Source organism: Coccinella septempunctata, chromosome 4 (assembly GCF_907165205.1).
Source record: "Coccinella septempunctata chromosome 4, icCocSept1.1, whole genome shotgun sequence".
In the NCBI taxonomy this organism is placed as follows: Eukaryota; Metazoa; Arthropoda; class Insecta; order Coleoptera; family Coccinellidae; genus Coccinella; species Coccinella septempunctata.
Genome location: NC_058192.1, coordinates 9,023,940 through 9,043,748, shown reverse-complemented (window position 1 = coordinate 9,043,748; position 19,809 = coordinate 9,023,940). Strand labels below are relative to the sequence as shown.

The following is a 19,809-nucleotide window of genomic DNA, read 5'->3' as shown; positions in this document are numbered from 1 at the left end:
GATGAGGGAAAGAGGGCGCTTAATGCAAGAAGATATCTTCTTGATTCAAGGACAGAACTCATTTAGTTTCAACACATACCAACAGATGGCTTCGGTAAAATTCGAATTAATATTCTATTGTATATAAAAATACGGTTAATTTCATGCTGCTTCCTATCAGTTTCGCAGCAATTATCGATTAGTTTGTAATAACTTAATATTTTTCATGAAAACATTAATTTCTCATTTTGAACATCGATGGAGTTCAAAGCATATATCAGAGAATATAAAACTAAAATATTTTAACAAATCAAGCCTAAATGCAGTTTATTAAATAGCTAAACCACTATATTTAAACGGCATGTCACCTATAGAAACTGAAAACGCATGAAAATTTTAACGGTACCAAAAGACGATGTTCGAGGAAAAAAACACAAAAAAATTAATTTATGTCAGTAGTGTCACAGTTATCCCCCAATGAATTCCTCTTCAACGTCAATCTCTCCTGTTGAAGCAAAACTAAAATTATTTAAATGAGGAGAACAACAGTTACAGATTTACCTCCAAGGGGTCTAACGACGCAACGAGCACCTACGCTGCCAGATATTCCCTTACGGCATCCACCTTCTCCCCCACCCCTGCCTGCCAGAGCCCATACACAACCCTTTATAGCCCATGGAAGTATACCTGCAGGTTTTAGCCAGTCAGCTAATTATAGAAGATTCGAAGATTTAGACTATGAAATAGCGCCAAAATCAAGTATATTACTACCTCACCTTCAAGCCAATGAGAAGAAATTCTTCGAATTAGTTCATTCCGGTAATTTGGCCTTGGTCGTAAGTCAATATGAGTTTCTACCAAGATAAGACTTCACCTAAATTTTATTCTCACAGTATACAAACTTCTTATAGGTCAGTTTTAGGAGTTGTGTGAAAGACAACAGCATTGAAAATTATATACATGGATGATAGATGATAATAATGAACAAATTACTCCTTTTATACTTAATTTCTTCTTAATTTCAGGCGACGTGGAAGACGTAAGAAAATTTCTGGAGAATAACCTAGACTTCAACATTAACTGCGTCAATTTCCAAGGTGTTTCGGCTCTTCTAGTAGCAGTACAAACTAGAAATGAACACATGGTGGAATTTTTGATTTCTCAGAAAGGAATAGACATCGGAGATGCTGTTCTACATGCGGTTCGTGACAACCAACTGAAGATAGTGGAATTTCTGCTTGAAAAACTTCATTCCACAGCCCCAAGTTTGGAATTCGTTGGAGTAACGCATAGCTCAGATTTTCCAGATTACATGACACCCCTTATATTAGCCGCGCAAGAGGGCCACTTCGAAATCATAGAAATGTTGATACAACGAGGTCATGTTATAGCGAAACCACATTCGCCTAAATGCAGATGCGATGATTGTATTCTTCATCTGGAAAGAGATGATCTTCTACATGCTGAAACGCTCAGATTGGATTTGTACAAAGCCATTACTAACCCAGCATTCATATGTCATTCAACTAACGATCCGATATTGACTGCTTTTCAGCTGTGTGCAGAGCTGAGGCTTTGTGCTTGGTTGGTGGTTGAATTCAGAGACCAATATCAGGAATTGGCAGATGCCATAAGTAATTTCGCTGTAGAGTTGATCGCTTGCTGCAGAAGCACAACAGAAATGGAGATAATACTGACGCAGACAGGTGGTTTGCCACCTAATAATTATCAATTCCCTAGACTTGTGCTGGCTATGGACTTGAAGCAGAAGGCATTCGTTGCGCATCCAAACACTCAGCAGTTGGTAGAGGCAGCTTGGGTAGGGGACTGGCATGATTACATCATCAAGCCAACACTAGTCAAACTTATCTATCCCATCTACAGAATAATAGTCCTTCCTTTCATTTGCTTATTGTGCATCTTTATACCAAGTCATCCTTTGGTTCTACATTGGAGAATACCTATCAACAAGATGATATCTCATACAGCGGGATATCTAGTATTTCTCGTTATAATATTCCTGGAGTCCAACATAAGTAAGGAAAATCAGAAGAGAAAACCTCCGAACAGTGGACTAGAACCCGTTATTTGCGTTTTTGTTGCTGGATATACGTGGAACTGTTTCAGAATGTGCTTAATTCAAGGTCCTTCGAGATATTTCAGAGCGTTATGGAATTGGCATGCCGTTTTAACCAACATGTTCTTCATTCTTACGTTTCTCTTTTGGATTGCTTCCTATTGGGACGCCAAGAAGAACGATCAAGTTGATCTAGAGAGAAAGTATTGGAATCAATTAGATCCCGTTCTGATTTCTGAAGGAACTTTCGCTGTGGCTACTGTCATGGCGTACTTCAGACTCATGTTCTTCTGCAGGCTGAACTATTACATGGGACCTGTTCAAATATCTCTCGGAAAAATGTGTGCCGATATCGCTAAATACCTGACTATCTTCATCATTATCATGATATCCTTCACTTGCGCCATGTGCAGATTCTATCAATACTACGATGGAATGGTACAGGTGGACGAGAACGGAATCAAAACGCAACAGGTGTCATCGTTCGTGAACTTTCAAAAAACGTTGAAAACCTTCTTCTGGGGTCTGCTCGGGATGTCCCCACTGGAATCGGCAGACGTGATAATCGCCAACCTACCTGGTCCGAAGGAGAACACCACCATAATCAACAGTCACGATTTTACGGAAAACGTCGGTTACGTATGCTTCGCAGTTTACGAGATGCTCACGATGACGATGATCATGAACATGCTGATCGCTACAATGTCCTCGACATTCCAGAGGGTTCTGGATAATCTGAACACAGAGTGGACTTTCTGGAAGACAGACTTCTACCTGGAGTATATGATTCAATCCACTCTACCGCCTCCTTTGAACCTAATACCGACACAGCTTGGTTTCAATCTGATCAAGCAGGTTGCCAGTTTTTCCACAAACGACGCTCAAGGTAATTAACAGTTTTACGGCCCGTACCTATACCATCAGGTGTTCCGGGTTTCCTGCCGCACCCTTATGATTTGATTATTTCCAAAACCGATTTTTTTCAGAGGATCAGAGGGCCAGCGATTACAACGCCCTTATTTCCCAACTGGTTCAGCGATATTTCAGAGAGAAGGACACAGTTACTACAACTAGTGAAATAGAGGAACTTCGACAAGAGATCAACGAGCTCAAACTAGCTTGCAAGGATCTTATTGATATCATCACATCTCGATAGTGTTAGGGGATTACCTAAAAAACGTGATATTTTATACAAATAATTTTATAAGTATATATTCGCTCCTTTCGCATTTCCAAGCAAATATTTGCTTGTGATAAATCGAAAATATAATATACTATTTTCTTCCTGAATTATATGAAAATTCGGAATAGAAATTAACACTAAATGGATTAGTACGGCAAGATCAAAATAAAAGATGCATAGTATTTGTAGCATACTGTTACTAAGTATTTAATTTTTAAATCATCCATCAATTTCAGTTCGTTCGCCATCTATCAACGGACATTGTAACTCAATAGCGGAGACGTTCAAACGATAAAGTAACCTATGATCACAAGTTTTCTTCGCTCAGTTTCAATCTTTTGAAAATGTTTTCAACAAAGATTATTGAATAGAGAGTAGACTCTATAATCTTTGGTATTCAAATTTTGAAACTGTTTACTAAACATGCAGTTGCGTTGCTTTTTCCCTTCCAAAAACAAGGATGTCTCTAAGGACCATAGACAAAGAGACTCTATGTCTATCATTGAACTCTATGGGAACCATAGAGTTCAATGATGTCTATGCTAAGGACCAAAGAAAAAACTGAAGATTGATTGAAACAAAGTTTCGTTCTATGACTAGTTATGTTTATTTCATTGAACTCTATGGGTTCCCATAGAGTTCAATGGTTTATTTATATTATTTAACCTATAAAACGAAAATCCGTTAAAGTTAAGGGGGAAACGATGCTCTTTAAAATCCCGCCAGTTCTTCCCGCCTTTTCGAAGAAAATCACCAAAGCGGAAAGCTCTCTATTTAAGTTCAATTATCCATGCTGGAAACTCACATACAAACGCACTTTTGAAGACTTAAGTTTCTGAATATTTAGTGGTAAGTTATTTGAACAATTCATCTATTGGAGTGGCTAATTAGTGTTATTGAATTCCAGTTTATTCTTGGAACAAAATGCCTTCATTCAATACAGAAAGTGATTTTTTCGCATCCCCCGTGAAGAGTGAAAATCTTGACAATTTCAACGATTCTCTCCCGAAATTGGAGACACTTACACTGTATACCGACGAAGATAAACCTTTCGACCCCGAACTTGAGCCTCTTCTTCGTGAAAATCCAAGAAGGTTCGTTATTTTTCCTATTCAGTACCCACAAATCTGGTCCAAATATAAGGAAGCTGAAGCTTCAATTTGGACGACGGAAGAAGTCGATCTTTCCAAAGATTTAGACGATTGGCTTCATTTAACACCCAGTGAGAAACATTTTATTTCACACGTTTTGGCCTTTTTTGCGGCATCTGATGGAATTGTTAATGAGAATTTGGTTGAGAGGTTCAGTCAGGAAGTACAAATACCAGAAGCTAGATTCTTCTATGGATTTCAAATTGCTATTGAAAATGTACACTCTGAGATGTACAGCACATTGATCGAAACCTATATTAATGATCAAACAGAGAGAGAATATCTGTTTAATGCTATTGAAAATTTACCTTGTGTTAAAAAGAAGGCAGATTGGGCAATCAAATGGATAAACGACAAGCATGCATCATTTGCTGAAAGAGTAGTTGCTTTTGCTGCAGTGGAAGGAATCTTCTTCTCCGGAAGCTTTGCAGCAATTTTCTGGCTTAAGAAGAGAGGTATTATGCCTGGACTTACCTTCTCAAATGAACTGATCTCTCGTGATGAAGGATTACACTGTGACTTTGCATGCCTTATGTTCTCATTGATTGTACAGAAACCATCAAAATTGCGCATCACAACAATCATTCAAGATGCTGTCAAAATTGAACAAGAATTTTTGTCTGATGCACTTCCTGTGAGTCTCATAGGAATGAACTGTGAACTCATGTGCCAGTACATTGAGTTTGTTGCTGACAGATTATTAGTAGAATTAGGCTGCGATAGGATATATTTCCAAACAAATCCTTTTGAATTCATGACCAACATTTCAACTGATGGAAAAACAAATTTCTTCGAGAAAAAAGTTGGTGAATACCAGAAGATTGGTGTGGCAGCTAGTGGGGATGACACAGATTTTACCACTGATGCAGATTTTTAGAAATAGATAAATAGTTAAAAATATTTAAGTAAGGAATTATTTTATACTTTCAGCTTTAAAAAATAAGTTTTATTTAGCACCATATTATAGAGTACTTAATGAAGTCACAAGTATTTTTGTAAGTTATCGCTCAGTTATAGTTGTCTGAATAAATATATTGTGTTTTTTGTTTCTTTTTTAATTTGTAATGAAAAACCAGTTTTTTCAGTAACTTTTTTATTGGTTTCAGAGGAGAAACTTAATAAAAAAAAACAAAAGATGTTATCAATGTTACAGTTTCTGATATATAAGGAATGTTATCAGCATTCAACTCTCATTCCTTCCCCAATTAGTTAACATATTTTGTATAAACTCTAGTACTAAAACAAAACTCATTTAATGTTGATATAATGCTTCTATAAGCATGAATACACTAGTATGAATTCAACCAAATACAAAACAGGATAAAAAATAATTCATACTGTGTTCAATATGAATACGAGGAACCCTAACCACAAAGGCATATATCCAAATGAAAAATTTAAAAACCTGCTTTCTCCAAGCTATCAATTTGTTGAGATAATTTTTCTTCTTTAGTTCTCCTCGTTTGGTAAATTGTTCTATTTCTTATATAAGAGGTTAAAAATCTATCTACATCCATTTGGCCATTCAAAAATTGCTCTGCCAATTTTTCGCTGTTTTCATCTGCTTTTCTAGATGCTAATCGAAGTTGTTCCTAGGAAAAAAATTTAAAAAACCCTGAACCAATTGTAATTTATGCAGAAATTCAAAAATATTTCAGAAAGGTAGGCGATTAAGGGGTGCTAACAGAATAAGTTGATACAAGAGTAGCATAATTTTCCCAAGATACCTTTCTATACATTTGGAAAGCAATCATTGAACACATTGAATTTGAAAGAACATTACCTGAATATTTTTTGGGGAGAATTTTTCACATAAATTTGTGTAATCATTGTGTAGTTTCTCTGTTTTGAATGTTTGTTCTGTTGCTTCTTCTATTCTGTATTCAATTCCTTTCCTTAATTTTTCTAATTGTTCTTGTTTTGACAAATTGGATTCTGCAATTTGAATGATGGGTCAGGTTCAAATTGAATTTCAATCTGTTTTATTTACCTGCTAATTCTTCAACTTGCAAAATAAGTTCATCTATCATTCTATTTTGTTCTTTGAGCTGAGGCAACTCTAGAATAAAATCTTCTTGCTTATCAACACTTTCATTCAATGATTTCAATTCTTTGATGGTTAATTTATTCAGTTCAGGAAAATAATTGTTTTGCAATGAGATTGAACTGTTGACTACCATTTGACTAGGAGGAGAAAAACTTGATGAAGTTGGAAAATTCATTAAGTAACTTGGACTAGATATTTCAGCTTCTAAAACAAAAATATGTAATTTAGAAGGAATGCTATGAAAATTACATATTCTTAATATTTGCAATGCATGGTTTATTTACCCTTTACAATCGATGAAGCTGAAGTTACAGTATTGCTCCCATGCTCACTAGTTAAAGGAGGAGGGTTTCTTTCAAATTCCCTTATCACTGCTTGAACTACTCTACCCAAATCAGAATGTAATGTGAACTAAAAGAACTTCTACAGTAGTAAAAATTTTGTGATGAGCCTCTGCTTACTTACATTCAGTAAACCTGGTGCTGTGATGATATCTCCTTCTTGGTTGACCCATGGATGCACTACATTTGGTATGATTTTCAAGAGAGGTTTCTCATTAGGAAAATCGTTTCCTAGAGATACTATTAACTTGAAATCATTTTCACCTGCATGAAAATCAACTTGATATTCTATTCCTTCAGTCAATTCTGTAACACTACTCAATTTATTAGAATACTATCATGTGATAACTATCAACTTACTTTGCATTGAAGATTTTCAATGTATTGATTTGCTGTTTACGTATTTCTGCCTCAGTACGATAAGTTCGAGGTAACATTACATAAACCATCTAGCTCTATTTACTAAAATCAACGGATGTCCCCAGCTATTTGAGGAAAACGATACGTATTTCCTTAGCATAAAAACAAATTTTTCACTTTTTAACTTTTCGATCTGACATCTAAGTGTCAAACTGACAGGAAAATAAAAACATGGTTAATTTTGCAGTCTGTGATTGATCATTGATTGATGCTGTGAACTTAGCTACCGAAGACTCCCGAATGATCGATAGCAGCCTGTGGCGTAGATAAATGATCTACGAAGGAAGCGGCATGAGTATTGAAAATAACACTGAAAATCATTTCTCGGAATGATTGAACTAGTTCAACCTATTAAAATAGTACGGAATTGCCAAAGTTGCATTGGGTTCAAACATAACTCAGCTTGAACTCGAACTGCACAAAGCCTAAATCTAATAAGAACAAAAATATTGTGATGGTCAAAAATTATAGATCTTTGCTGATGGTTTGATTCAATTTGAGAATGATATTGAACAGAATTATTTGCTTGATCTGATTGTAAATAGCCCTTAGCCTTGTTGTATACATTTTCTTCAGTTCAGCTTCAGCTGCTTTTGAAGTACTCAATATTTTCTCTTCATTTTCTATACTCGTTTACATTCTAAATAAGTAGCACCAGTGGACCAGTGGGAGAAATTCACTTCCCCGCACTTTTGTGGGCAAGTAACACTTTCGAAACTGAAATATTTGCAGGAAACTAGGTAAATCCACACTTGTTTAGGATATGGTAATTTTAATAGGATTGCAGGAAATTTTTGAATACAACCATCAACGTCAAAACATTTTTGTTCTTTAGATTTGGATGATACATTTCGAGGTATGATTTTCAACACATACTAATATGCAACACCAACATTAGCGTTCTCATTTATGTTGTTTTTCATTGATCATCTATCTACGCCACTGGCGATCATCGATGTTTCGGCTGTTTTCGGGAAATCTGACAGCTACTTTCTGGCGACTAAGTTCACACCTCATCAGTATTTATTTAGAAATGAAAATACTACAACAGGAAGATATGCTAAAATCTTTATTACATTTCACATGAATACGAACACTTCTGGACAAAATCGTAATTGGAAAATTTAAACATTAGCAATAGCTGAAGTGTTTTAAAGTGAAAAATAATGTCTTCTGGACAAAGGGCGTTCACACAAAAGTTATCCAAGTAGGGATTTGTTGGATATTGAAAGGGAGAAATTTATTAACTCTTTCAAATTTTCTAGGCAACATCCTGCTGAAGTTCGTAGAAATGTGGCATGTCATAAGAGCAGTTTCATCTCACCTTCTTCTTCTACGGTGAATGTTTTTTCTTCACCTCTAGATATAATCTGAATGCTATCGAATTGACCATAGTTTTACATGAGATTGATTTTTAGACTTGGTCAAACGATTTAGTCGAACCCTTCGATTTCGAGGAATTTGTTGGTCAGTATCAGCTTCTTATTGATAAAGATCCTCTTAGAAATATATTAGAAGTTCCCCATGGAGATGTAGAAGTTGATGTTATTGAGAGGCCCATAAGGACAGTACAGCCTGTAGTTCCAGAGGAGAAAATGTAATAAATAAAGGGAAAATTCTATATTTACATTCTTGTATAGTATTTTAATGTTATCTCATTACTCTCAATTTTTGCTTTTAACTCCAGTATCTGAATTAATGTAGTCCTAATTTTCCACCTATTGATAAACTACTGTGATTGTTCATTTCATTTAAAATTTGATGTAATTAAGATTTTAGCAACATTTAATTTTCCAGAGAAACATTGCCTCCTCATGTGCAGTCATGTATAGAATGTTATACTTCTGACTGGAAAGTGGTGAGATATAATCACAGGGCTTTAAGTAGTAGTGTAGCTTCTAAAAATACTTCTTGCAAAACAGTACAACCAAGTCCAAAGCAGGAATTTGAAGTAGATTTTCAAGTGCAATCAGTAGATACACACAGTGAAATTGGTAAGTTTGCTTGGTAGGATGAAAATACATGATTAAGTAATTCAAATACTATTGATTCAGATTTCTAGATTAACATTATCATATATTTATATCGAAATCATACTACTGCAGTCCAGAGGCAGCCTTCAATTGCTAAATCCCAAGTTAATATACTGAGTAATTTATTTCCAGATTCGAATTCAATTTCTAGTAGTAGCAGACAAAGTGTGATTTCCATCAGTTCCATATCATCATGTGGGGACACTTTAACTCCTCGCAATTCTTGGGCATCCTTGGATCTCAGGCATTCTGCTGGAGATCCCCTTATACCAGAGATCTTAGGACATGCTTCACCTGAAACTCTAGATCAGATCAATGAAACCCGGAGACAGGCAGATAGACAAGATGCCTTGTTTGTTTTATACTCTAACAGTACAGACTGTGAGGCATATGAATGTGTAGAAAAGAGATTACCCGCTGTACCTCCAGCTGAACCCTTGAGTCATAGAATGTTGGTGAAATGCCAGCAATTAACGTAAGTTATTCTTCTATTTTATCTTATCAGAGGCCGTTATCTGTGTTCCTCCTATTGAAATATTATTTTGGATGAGTAAGAATGATTTTTATTATCTTTATAGCTTGGATATTGAAATGGAACCTCTGTTTGCCTCTATGGCACTTTATGATGCAAAAGAAAAGAGAAAAGTTTCGGAAACTTTCCACTTTGATTTGAATCCAGAAGGACTCAAGCGAATGCTAGGAGGTCATATACCATACAGTGACATAAGCACATTGGCTAGAGGGTGTATTTTCAATATATCTAATCCGTCTCCAGATCTCTTTCTTGTTATAAGATTAGAGAAGGTATTACAAGGAGATTTGAATGAATGTGTTGAACCGTATATAAAAGAGGATAAAGTGAGTGCAGACATTTTTTTTCTATATTTTTCAGGACTCTCTTGAAGTTATTGTATAGTTACTTCAAATATTGAAACTTTTCAGTTGTTCTTAAAATAGGAGAATATGTCAAATATTTATTTTTGCACTACAGCCTGTATTGTCAGCAATAATATAATTTATCATCAATAAATTTTAGAATTGGGACAAATTGAAAGCTAATGCAGTAACTGTGTGTGAACGACTCGGAAAATATAGACAAGCTTTTGCATGGACAGCAATATATTTAATGAATGTTATAAATGGTAGTAATTCCTTAGAGAGAGAAAGTGACCGTGATTCTGGTAGTCACTCAAATACCAATAGTTTGGGTAAGTTTATTCATATTTATCAGTTGTAGCTCCTTAATCAATTTTTACACAGTGTGGTTCTTCTTATTGTAGAAAGAAAATCAGCTGGAAGCAGCTTGGAGCAGCTGAGAAGAAGAGCAACTGATATGGGAACCTTGACCAGAAGAGGTTCACTGGAACGTCGAGATAAAAGGAGAAGTTGGTCTCCTGATCATTTAGCGAATAGTATGGACACCTTCCGACCAATTACTCTTACAGTAACCTCATTTTTCCGACAGGAGGGGGAAAAACTAAAAGATGATGATTTATATAAATGTCTGCAGGAATTGAAGAGACCTCAATTAATACTGAAGAAAATAAAATGTATTCCAGCTACATTAAAATTAGAAATTTCCCCTTGTACTGGAGAATATAAAAATTGCCTAACAACTGAGTTGGCGAAGTTGCTGCCATATCCAGATGATAAAAGTAGACCTATAAAAGAATTATTGGAGTTTCCTGTCAAGGAGATACTAACTCCGCATTATATGTATAGAAATTTGCTTTTTGTTAGTCCGAAGGAGCTGAATTTCTCTAATAGAGCAGGATCTGCCAGGTAATTTAGTACTTTGTATTTTCTCAATCCATATTGATATTCGAATATTCAATATACATGATTATTCTGTTTGAAAAATTTGAGAGCATTTCTCTGTGATTTCAGAAATATAGCTATCAAGATACAACTGATGTCTGGGGAGAGTGAGCACCACGCTTTGTATAACATTTACGGAAAATCTAGCTGTCCAGAAATGACGAATGAAGCTTACACTGCAGTCACCTATCACAGTAAAACGCCTGTATTTTATGATGAAATTAAAATTAAACTTCCCGCTACATTAGCCGATAATCATCATTTGTTGTTCACATTCTACCATATATCTTGTCAACGCAAAGCTGAACAGAATACTGTCGATGTGCCAGTTGGTTACAGCGTAAGTGTCTTCTGTTTTCTGTCCCATTAGCTATCATCTTTCATTCAACGGATTTATGCAGTCCATGTTATTTGTTACTTGATAATTGTTATGAGATACTTGATGCTGCATAAGTCCACTATCATATGATAATGCAAATTTTAGTGGTTACCTCTCCTTCGTGATGGAAGGTTAATAAAGGGAGAATTCTGTCTTCCTGTAATGCTAGAGCCTCCACCAAGAAACTACAGCTACATACCACCAGATGTATGTTTACCAGGAACCAAATGGTTGGACAACCACAAAGGGCTTTTCACAGTGTTACTGGATACAGCATCTTCAGTTCATACTCATGATCCTCCTGTTGAGAGGTTTCTTTCAGCCTATGACTATGTTCATACTGGTATAATACCAGCTAGATTGGGAGAAAGTGGATTAGAGAATGAATTGAGGTATGTGTTTCACTTCTTTATTTGGTTTTATAAAGCTTGATCGGAAAATGAGGTCTTGATAGACTGATCAACATCGATTTGTTATCCAAAGTTTTTTTACTATTTTAGTGCTGCAATGTTGGGTTTGTCAGGGGCCAAACCTGAAACTATAATTAGGCATTTGCCACTCATATTCGATCTTGTCATCCAGCTGTTAGTTCAACCCCCAAGACTATCAAATCAAACACTCAACATAGGACATACGGCGTTCGAGACCTTATGTTTACTGCTAGAAGTAATTTCTGTGAGTGTTGAAATACCTGATTAGTTCGAACAGTTCTGTGAAAATTATTTTTTACTTTTAGAATGTCCCGGATTTGTCTGTAGACCAACATTCAAGGAATGCTTTATTAGCAACATACATTCAGTATCAGTGCAATTTACCTCATCCGATGGGTACAAGTTGTCAAAGTTCGCCAGAATGGGAAGGGAGGTCTAATATGGCAAGAAGTAATTCGAATCCTGATTTGGAAGTAGCTCAGCTACAACAGCAGTATAGAGGTTTGGATAGAGCAGCGAGCATGAGAGTGCCAAGCGCTGATCTGATAAGTCCTAATTCGAGTACTTGCCAGAGAATTATACATCAGGAGTTGGTACTTCAGTGGGTGGTTTCTAGTGGAAGATCTAAAGATCTGGCCAATCAAAATGCGTGGTTCTTGTTCGAGCTTACGATTAAATCCATGGTTGAACATTTGGCACATACTAGAAGTCTGGATGCTCCAAGGAAATTGAGATTCAGTGAACATTTTCTGGGAGATATATCAAATTTACTCCAGATAATAACAGGTGAGGTTTAGCATCAATCTTCAACTTCTACATTGAGCATGTCGTTGAAGATGGTGCTAATAACATAAATTTTATTTTCCAGGAGAAATTATAGCTCTCTCAACTGGGGATATAAGAAGAGCACACAAACTGAATTCCGCGCTAGCGTTCTTCTTCTTCGACCTTCTCTCCCTGTCCGATAGGGGAAATGTTTTTCACATGTTACGTAACTACAACAAGCATTTGCAAACGAAAATAGCTTCTATTCAAGATCCATCGATCCTTATCGAACTTAAGTTAGAGTTTATGAGGATTATTTGCAGCCACGAACATTATGTAGCTTTGAATTTGCCGTTTGCATCACCTTTCATGTCATCGGGAGCTGGAGTTTCGCCAAGTCCTAGTGTAACCAGTAGTACGAGTCAGAATTCTTTCTTATCGGGCGCTCCTCCTAGTCAAGATAGATCGAGTGCGTTTGCGGAGCTATCGCCAGAGTATAGGCAACATCATTATTTATCAGGATTAGTCCTGTCTGATGTTGCTACAGTTCTACTCGAAATACAGTAAGTATGTGGCATCAAGAAGAGGATTGTGTCTTACTGTGTTTTTTCTTGTACTCAGAAATCAACATCTGCAAGGAAAAGCTGTAGACACCATAAAATCTCTCCTCATTTGGCATGACAGCGATCCTAGATACAGTTCTCCAGATGCTAAAAGGAGAGTTGCTGCTTTATACTTACCAATACTGTCCATAGCAATGGATGGACTTCCATTATTGCATCATTTCAAGATTGACAAACTAGATCGATATGTGAATGATGATAGTGGACCATCTAATATCAATCAGACAGTAGCTTTAGCAATCGCTGGTAAACTTACTGCTGGAACTTGCGATACATTCTCTTCGGTAAGAGTTATAAACTGAATTACCCTGAATTGTAACTTGATAAAGAGTAGATGACAGAAATCAAGTACTATTTCCCTAAAATTATATTGCTTTATTAATCTGCTCTTATACAGCAGTTTTGAATGGATAATATGGTAAATTTTTTTCTACAGGCTCGCAAATCAGGTCTGAATGCAGAAGTTACGAGAAATCTTTTAACATGTGTGCTCTGGGTCTTGAAGAATATAGAAAAAGATTGCCTTTCAACGTGGTTAGGGGAATTATCATCCTCCAGGTTAACTACACTGATGCAACTTCTGGATGCTTGCATAAGTTGTTTCGAGTACAAACCAAGGAAGATGGCGCCACCCCCAACTGGCTATGCCCATGCGCAAGGTACTCAAGACATGAGATCTAAACTGGAAGGAGTCATTTTGGGACAAGGTTCTGCCAGGGAGATGATGCAAAGAAGAAAAGGTTCTTATAAATTTGATCATTTGTCACTTTAAAAACTACCTCATTCAATGAATATTTTTTTAAATGACCTGTCTTAAGGAAACACACCACAGGCGGGAACAACAGAAAAATTACGGTGGAGAAAGGAACAGATGGCTTACAGACTCACTTCAGAAAATACAGATCGTCCAAGAGAGGAACTCCTGAATGACGTTTATTTAGAAGGTCATTTTGCTACTGAAGCTTCCTTCATAATTCTGGATACTCTAGAACGATGTGTATTGGTTGTGGCTCAGTGGGATTCTCAGCAACACTTGATCGGCTTGGCATTAACAGTACTGCTTCATGCCTTAGGGAAAAATCAGAGCACAACTGTCCTACCGCATATGTTTGCATCTCAAAGAAGTTTAGTTTATAAAGTAAGACGCAAATTAATTGAAAATACAGTTGGAAAATGCTAATTGTTTGTACTATCCTCTTTTCAGTTTCATGGTGCCTTATTTGATGAAGAAAATAGCCACTGTGCCGATTTGTGTCTTTTACTTTTGAAGCATTGTGGATCTCAAATCGAATCAGTTAGATCTCAAGCAGCTGCATCACTTTATTTGCTGATGAGACAAACATTTCAAATAGGAAATGTAAGGGATAGGGATCATATATAAAATCATGTGGAAAATTATAAAAAATGTTCTTTGTAGAATTTCGCAAGGGTTAAAATGCAAGTAACCATGTCGCTGAGCAGCTTAGTTGGTACATCGTCCTCATTTAGTGATGATTCTTTGAGAAGATCTCTAAAAACCATTTTGGAATATGCAGAAAGAGATGATGAGCTTCAAGAAACAACGTTTCCCGAGCAAGTTCGTGACCTCATATTCAACTTGCATATGATTCTTTCTGATACAGTAAAAATGAAAGAATTCCAAGAGGACCCTGAAATGTTACTAGATCTTATGTATCGGATTGCGAAAGGTAAATTAATCGACTATACTAAATTTTCAATAAAAAATATTCAGTTATATAGCTGATCAACCTGTATAATGTATAACCCAAGTTAAGTGCTAAGTCTTAATGAAAATCATTTGCTTTGTAGGTTATCAAAATTCTCCAGATCTTCGTCTAACTTGGTTAGCAAACATGGCCCAAAAGCATATGGAAAGGGGTAACCATACTGAAGCGGGCATGTGCCTTGTCCATTCGGCAGCACTTGTGGCCGAATATCTAGTTATGCTTGAATCACTCCCTCATCTCCCCTCGGGGGCTGCGGCCTTAGAAAGAGTCAGTCCTAATGTGTTGGAGGAAAGTGCCGTTTCTGATGATGTTTTGAGCCCTGAAAGAGAGGGAGGTTGTTTGGGATCCCATTTTACTGAAGCTGGTCTTCTAGGATTACTAGAACATGCTGCCAGTAGTTTCCACATTGCCGCTATGTATGAACCAATGAATGACATTTACAGGGTGTTGATACCGATTGCTGAGAATAATAGAGATTTCAAGAAGTTGGCTAATATTCATGGGTGAGCTGAAAGTTATTTGTACATTTTCATCTGAACCAAATTGAAATTTGTATTGGATTATTCAATGATATTATTTATTCACAGCAAGTTACATGATGCTTATACAAGAATAGATCAGCTTCAAGGAAAAAGAATGTTTGGAACATATTTTAGAGTTGGCTTTTACGGCTCTAAATTCGGAGATCTTGACCAGGAAGAGTTCATCTACAAGGAACCAACTCTGACAAAACTACCTGAAATATTCAGTCGCTTGGAAGTGAGTTGTTTCACTACATCATGAATCACTGATCTCATTAACATATCCAATGTATATACGAGTTTCTCTGAATGGACATGCATATTTAAAAAAAACACATTATTTTCTAGAACTTCTATGCTGAACGATTTGGATCAGATAATGTGATAATCATAAAAGATTCTAATATTGTTGACCCAACACAGCTGAACACAGATAAAGCGTATATCCAAATAACTTACGTAGAACCTTACTTTGAACAATATGAGTTGAGGTATAGGCAGACCCATTTTGATAGAAATTTCAATATAAGTGAGTACATATCTCAAGTTTCTATAGGAATACTTTACCCATGTTAATTCGTACTTCCTGTAGAACGGTTTGTTTATGCAACTCCATTTACGATGACTGGAAAACCACATGGTGAACTTAAGGAACAGTATAAAAGGAAGACAATTCTTACCACTGCTGTGCACTTCCCATACGTGAAAACAAGAATTCAAGTTGTAAACAGAACGCAGATTACCCTGACTCCTATAGAAGTAAGTCAGAAACATTTTATTGCCGTATTAATTTTCTCTATTACTTATTTTATTTCTCGATACATTAGAGAAAAGATTGAAAAAATTTGATTTCCATTACAGCTGAGAATTTTCTCACTGATGACATTTTAGCAATATTTATAAAATATAATCAAAATTCCAGGTGGCTATCGAAGATATTCAAAAAAAGACCACTGAACTCGCTGCTTCCACTGTGCAAGAACCTCCAGATCCAAAAATTTTACAGATGGTTTTGCAAGGATGTATTGGAACTACTGTCAATCAAGGACCTTTAGAAATGGCCTTGACGTTTTTACCAAGCGATGGAAAACCTCTCACAAAACATCAAAACAAACTCAGACTTTGTTTCAAGGACTTTTCCAAAAAGTAACTACTGCATTAAATTGTTTTCAAATTTTGCTAATTTTTGGAACATCACCAGTGTGAAAGTACATATGGATGTTTTTCAGATGTGCAGATGCTTTAAAGAAAAACAAAAACTTGATAGGTCCAGACCAAAGAGATTACCAAAGGGAACTCGACAGAAACTATAAACGATTTACTGAGAAGCTACATCCTTTAGTGAATCCGCAAAATGTTGTAGTGACTACAAGGTAAGAAATAAAATCTATTGATATCTGAAGAATTCTAATTATTGCAAACATTCATTGAATGCTTTCTTCACTCTTCAATATTGTTTGATTGGAAAACTGCTTTCATATATGCAATATAGTGAGTCTTTTTCGACAGAATTAATGTTCTTACTTTTACAGCCCTCATAAATATTCTGGCTCTGAAACTACTAGTCTAAGATGGTAACCATATTACATAATAATCCTGAAGCCTTTTGGATAGTTAGCAAGTTGATGAAACATTTTGAAATTACGATCTCATGCTTTTTTATAGAAATATTTACCCAAGTATATTTATTCTTTTAAACACAGAATATAACTTCTCTATATTTATAAGCTTTTTATATTTTTGTAGCTGTGAAATAAAAAAAAACTTCAATAGGTAAATTTCATTTATCTTATATTGTTGAGGGTAGAAAATTGTAACTTATTTTGAAAATTTTAATGCCCATTTTTCACTGAGCATAAGCTATTACACTTTTTAAGTTGAAAAGCTGTTGTCTTTAGAAGTATCAGTGTGGTATGTTTCAACAAGTTCACCTGATATAGAATTTCCAACAACAAAAAAATCCCAATTAAAAATAACAAACTTTATTGTAGATTTCTAACTTATATACTATGAAATCACATATTTTCCCTAACTTCTATTAATAGAATAAGTTATTTTGGAGGAAAATCAATAGCTCATGTGTGAATAATAATCCTGAAAAACTTGTACATAAATCTCTTTCTCTGACTGAGTCATCTCAGCAATTATGGAATCATTTATATCCGTAATACTATAGGTTTTATTGCCTACTGTAACAGTAGGAATATTTCCATCTTCTTCTTCATCACTCTCCATAGTCTCAACATCTCCCACTACTTCCTTGACTTCATTCATCTCATCTTCACTTGAGTCTGAATCATTTTTCACAGGTTTCAGGCTGTTGACTGCATTAGAAGATGGCCGCTTTTCGTGGGCAAGAAGAACGCTCATTATATCTTCATTCTTAGAGTTCATTGCTGAATCAGTATTACTACCCATAATAGAATCTTCTGTATTAATTTCAGAAGAATCTGCATTTGTAATAACAGTAGATTGGGTCATCCAAATTGGTTGTTCTTTTCTTGTAGCTGCAGATGCATCATTGTTCTCCTCCCCTATTGTAATATCCACTCTAGTTTCTTCAACCATAAAACCTGAATGTCTAGTTTGCTCCCCTGACCAAGCATCCCCAGAAGGTTGAGAAGTTTTCTTCTCAAGACCTTTAATAGTACTAATATCTATTGGTTCTGGTTCCAATACTTCTGGAGCTAACTTAACACCTTCTACTTTACGTAACAATCTATAAAGAGGTTCCAATTGTTCATTGAACTTGGCTAAAAGCAGTCTTGAATCTTTCTTAGGAAATGCCGATGAATCTTCTTCTACAACTTCTCTACAATATGTGCAACGAAATTCACTTGTCATAAAATCAAACAACTGATCAGCTTCCAGATCAGTAAATGTCTTCAAACAACTAGGACATTTGAAGCTTGCCCTACTAGTAGCATCTCTCTCTTCAGTTTCCAGTCGTTTTCTCATTAAGTCAAGTTTGTATTTTACAACATTCACAAATGATTTGTAATTTATGAAGTAATAATTAACTTTTTGAGCTTTACCATCCAAACCAGTTTCCATTTTTAGTCGAACTTGCACAAACTTGTCATTTTTCAGAACAGCAATACGAGCTCTCAACATTTTCTTATCGAACTTTAACAATTCACACATGTCATCCTCCTTCATGCACGGATTGGCGATAAGCATATCTATTATCAAAGTATCTTCAATGGAATAAAATCCTCTAACAACTACCCTTGCTAATTCTTGCAGGTCACTTGGTATATAATGCAACAATTTTTCCTCAGACATTTTTTCGGCTTCAATAAATTATTCATTTACTGAATATCTTTTTCATCACTCGCTTTTTAGAAAGCTTTGCTAATATCAAATATTTTCTTTTTAAATGAAGAATGAATATCAATGTTTGTCTTTGTCATAAACAAACTTTTAGGTTATAATTTTTGATTGACAGTTATCTTTGGCAGTAAGCATCGAATCAAAGAGGAACAAGAGATTTCACTCTACTATTTTGACGCTGCGTGTTACTGTGACCTTGAGCAGAAATGGGCGGAGTCCCTTACGTCAAATTCGAAATTTTCAAACATAACCTAGCAGATTATTTTCTGAATTTTAAATTATCACGAAATATCCTCTAGAAACTTTGATATGTCAATATGATTGTCTGTTGAATTATAAAGAAAACGATTGAAACTCTTACGAATCGAAGCCATTCCAACCTTCTAACCTCACAAAAATTGTGGACGACAAAAAACGCGTCATTACAAGTGAAATTCCTCACTCGAAGAATTTAATGCTAATTCAATGTACGTATATTAACTAAAAGTACAATAATATTCCTAATTATATGATTTATATGTTTTATTTACGTACACAACACCTGTTAATCCTCCACAATTATATTTTGATATCTACCTGACAGCGGGTTGGAGTGGCCTATTTATCGATATTATTCATAAATGGATGACTTATTCTTTATTCTAATGAAAAAATTGGATTACGAAAACACTTTTAACCAAGGATTATTTGCTTTCAATTTGACAATCAAAACACGAGACCAGCTGATTCTGTTCGACTGAAATTTCAATCTGATTGGCCATTCGAAATTCCTGCGATCTGATTGGCTCCCTCGCAACTAGAAGACAAGTGGGAAATTGGTTCGAGGCAAAGCATTGCGAAGGTCGCCCCACCATTGACGTAGACTCGGGAACTAAATTCGAGGAGTGAAATCTCTTGTTCCTCTTTGATCGAATCCACCATTTACATTTTTTTTGTCTTGATAAAACCGTTGATTGAAGTTCCCCTAATAATCAATAATTA

At 35.6% G+C, this 19,809-nt stretch overlaps 5 protein-coding genes across 5 annotated transcripts; 3 read left to right on the top strand and 2 right to left on the bottom strand.

Annotated features, from left to right (window-relative positions):
• The first annotated feature begins 422 nt into the window (after positions 1-422).
• LOC123311334 (short transient receptor potential channel 4-like) lies at positions 423-3,421 on the top strand. Its single transcript, XM_044895231.1, has 3 exons — positions 423-798; positions 1,005-2,942; positions 3,043-3,421. The coding sequence occupies exons 1-3, from the start codon at positions 513-515 to the stop codon at positions 3,210-3,212; spliced, it is 2,394 nt and encodes a 797-aa protein (XP_044751166.1). The 5' UTR covers positions 423-512; the 3' UTR covers positions 3,213-3,421.
• A 481-nt stretch (positions 3,422-3,902) lies between these two features.
• Positions 3,903-5,434, top strand: LOC123312548 (ribonucleoside-diphosphate reductase subunit M2 B). Its single transcript, XM_044897028.1, has 2 exons — positions 3,903-4,088; positions 4,147-5,434. The coding sequence occupies exon 2, from the start codon at positions 4,164-4,166 to the stop codon at positions 5,265-5,267; it is 1,104 nt and encodes a 367-aa protein (XP_044752963.1). The 5' UTR covers positions 3,903-4,088; positions 4,147-4,163; the 3' UTR covers positions 5,268-5,434.
• A 192-nt stretch (positions 5,435-5,626) lies between these two features.
• On the bottom strand, positions 5,627-7,365 carry LOC123312549 (vacuolar protein sorting-associated protein 37A). Its single transcript, XM_044897029.1, has 6 exons — positions 7,139-7,365; positions 6,903-7,092; positions 6,722-6,848; positions 6,381-6,641; positions 6,174-6,325; positions 5,627-5,982 (listed from the first exon to the last, which is right to left on the bottom strand). The coding sequence occupies exons 1-6, from the start codon at positions 7,225-7,227 to the stop codon at positions 5,788-5,790; spliced, it is 1,014 nt and encodes a 337-aa protein (XP_044752964.1). The 5' UTR covers positions 7,228-7,365; the 3' UTR covers positions 5,627-5,787.
• Positions 7,366-8,202: 837 nt separating this feature from the next.
• LOC123312546 (dedicator of cytokinesis protein 7) lies at positions 8,203-17,273 on the top strand. The gene is made up of 25 exons (XM_044897025.1): positions 8,203-8,405; positions 8,464-8,536; positions 8,617-8,795; positions 8,996-9,192; positions 9,364-9,706; positions 9,810-10,089; positions 10,268-10,439; positions 10,512-11,013; positions 11,119-11,389; positions 11,534-11,820; positions 11,929-12,103; positions 12,165-12,645; positions 12,728-13,187; positions 13,246-13,531; positions 13,684-13,987; positions 14,066-14,385; positions 14,452-14,604; positions 14,665-14,935; positions 15,057-15,477; positions 15,562-15,733; positions 15,844-16,024; positions 16,088-16,254; positions 16,418-16,641; positions 16,725-16,868; positions 17,028-17,273. The coding sequence occupies exons 1-25, from the start codon at positions 8,365-8,367 to the stop codon at positions 17,071-17,073; spliced, it is 6,150 nt and encodes a 2,049-aa protein (XP_044752960.1). The 5' UTR covers positions 8,203-8,364; the 3' UTR covers positions 17,074-17,273.
• Positions 17,274-17,461: 188 nt separating this feature from the next.
• On the bottom strand, positions 17,462-18,936 carry LOC123312547 (general transcription factor IIE subunit 1). Its single transcript, XM_044897027.1, has one exon. The coding sequence runs from the start codon at positions 18,778-18,780 to the stop codon at positions 17,563-17,565; it is 1,218 nt and encodes a 405-aa protein (XP_044752962.1). The 5' UTR covers positions 18,781-18,936; the 3' UTR covers positions 17,462-17,562.
• Positions 18,937-19,809: the final 873 nt, after the last annotated feature.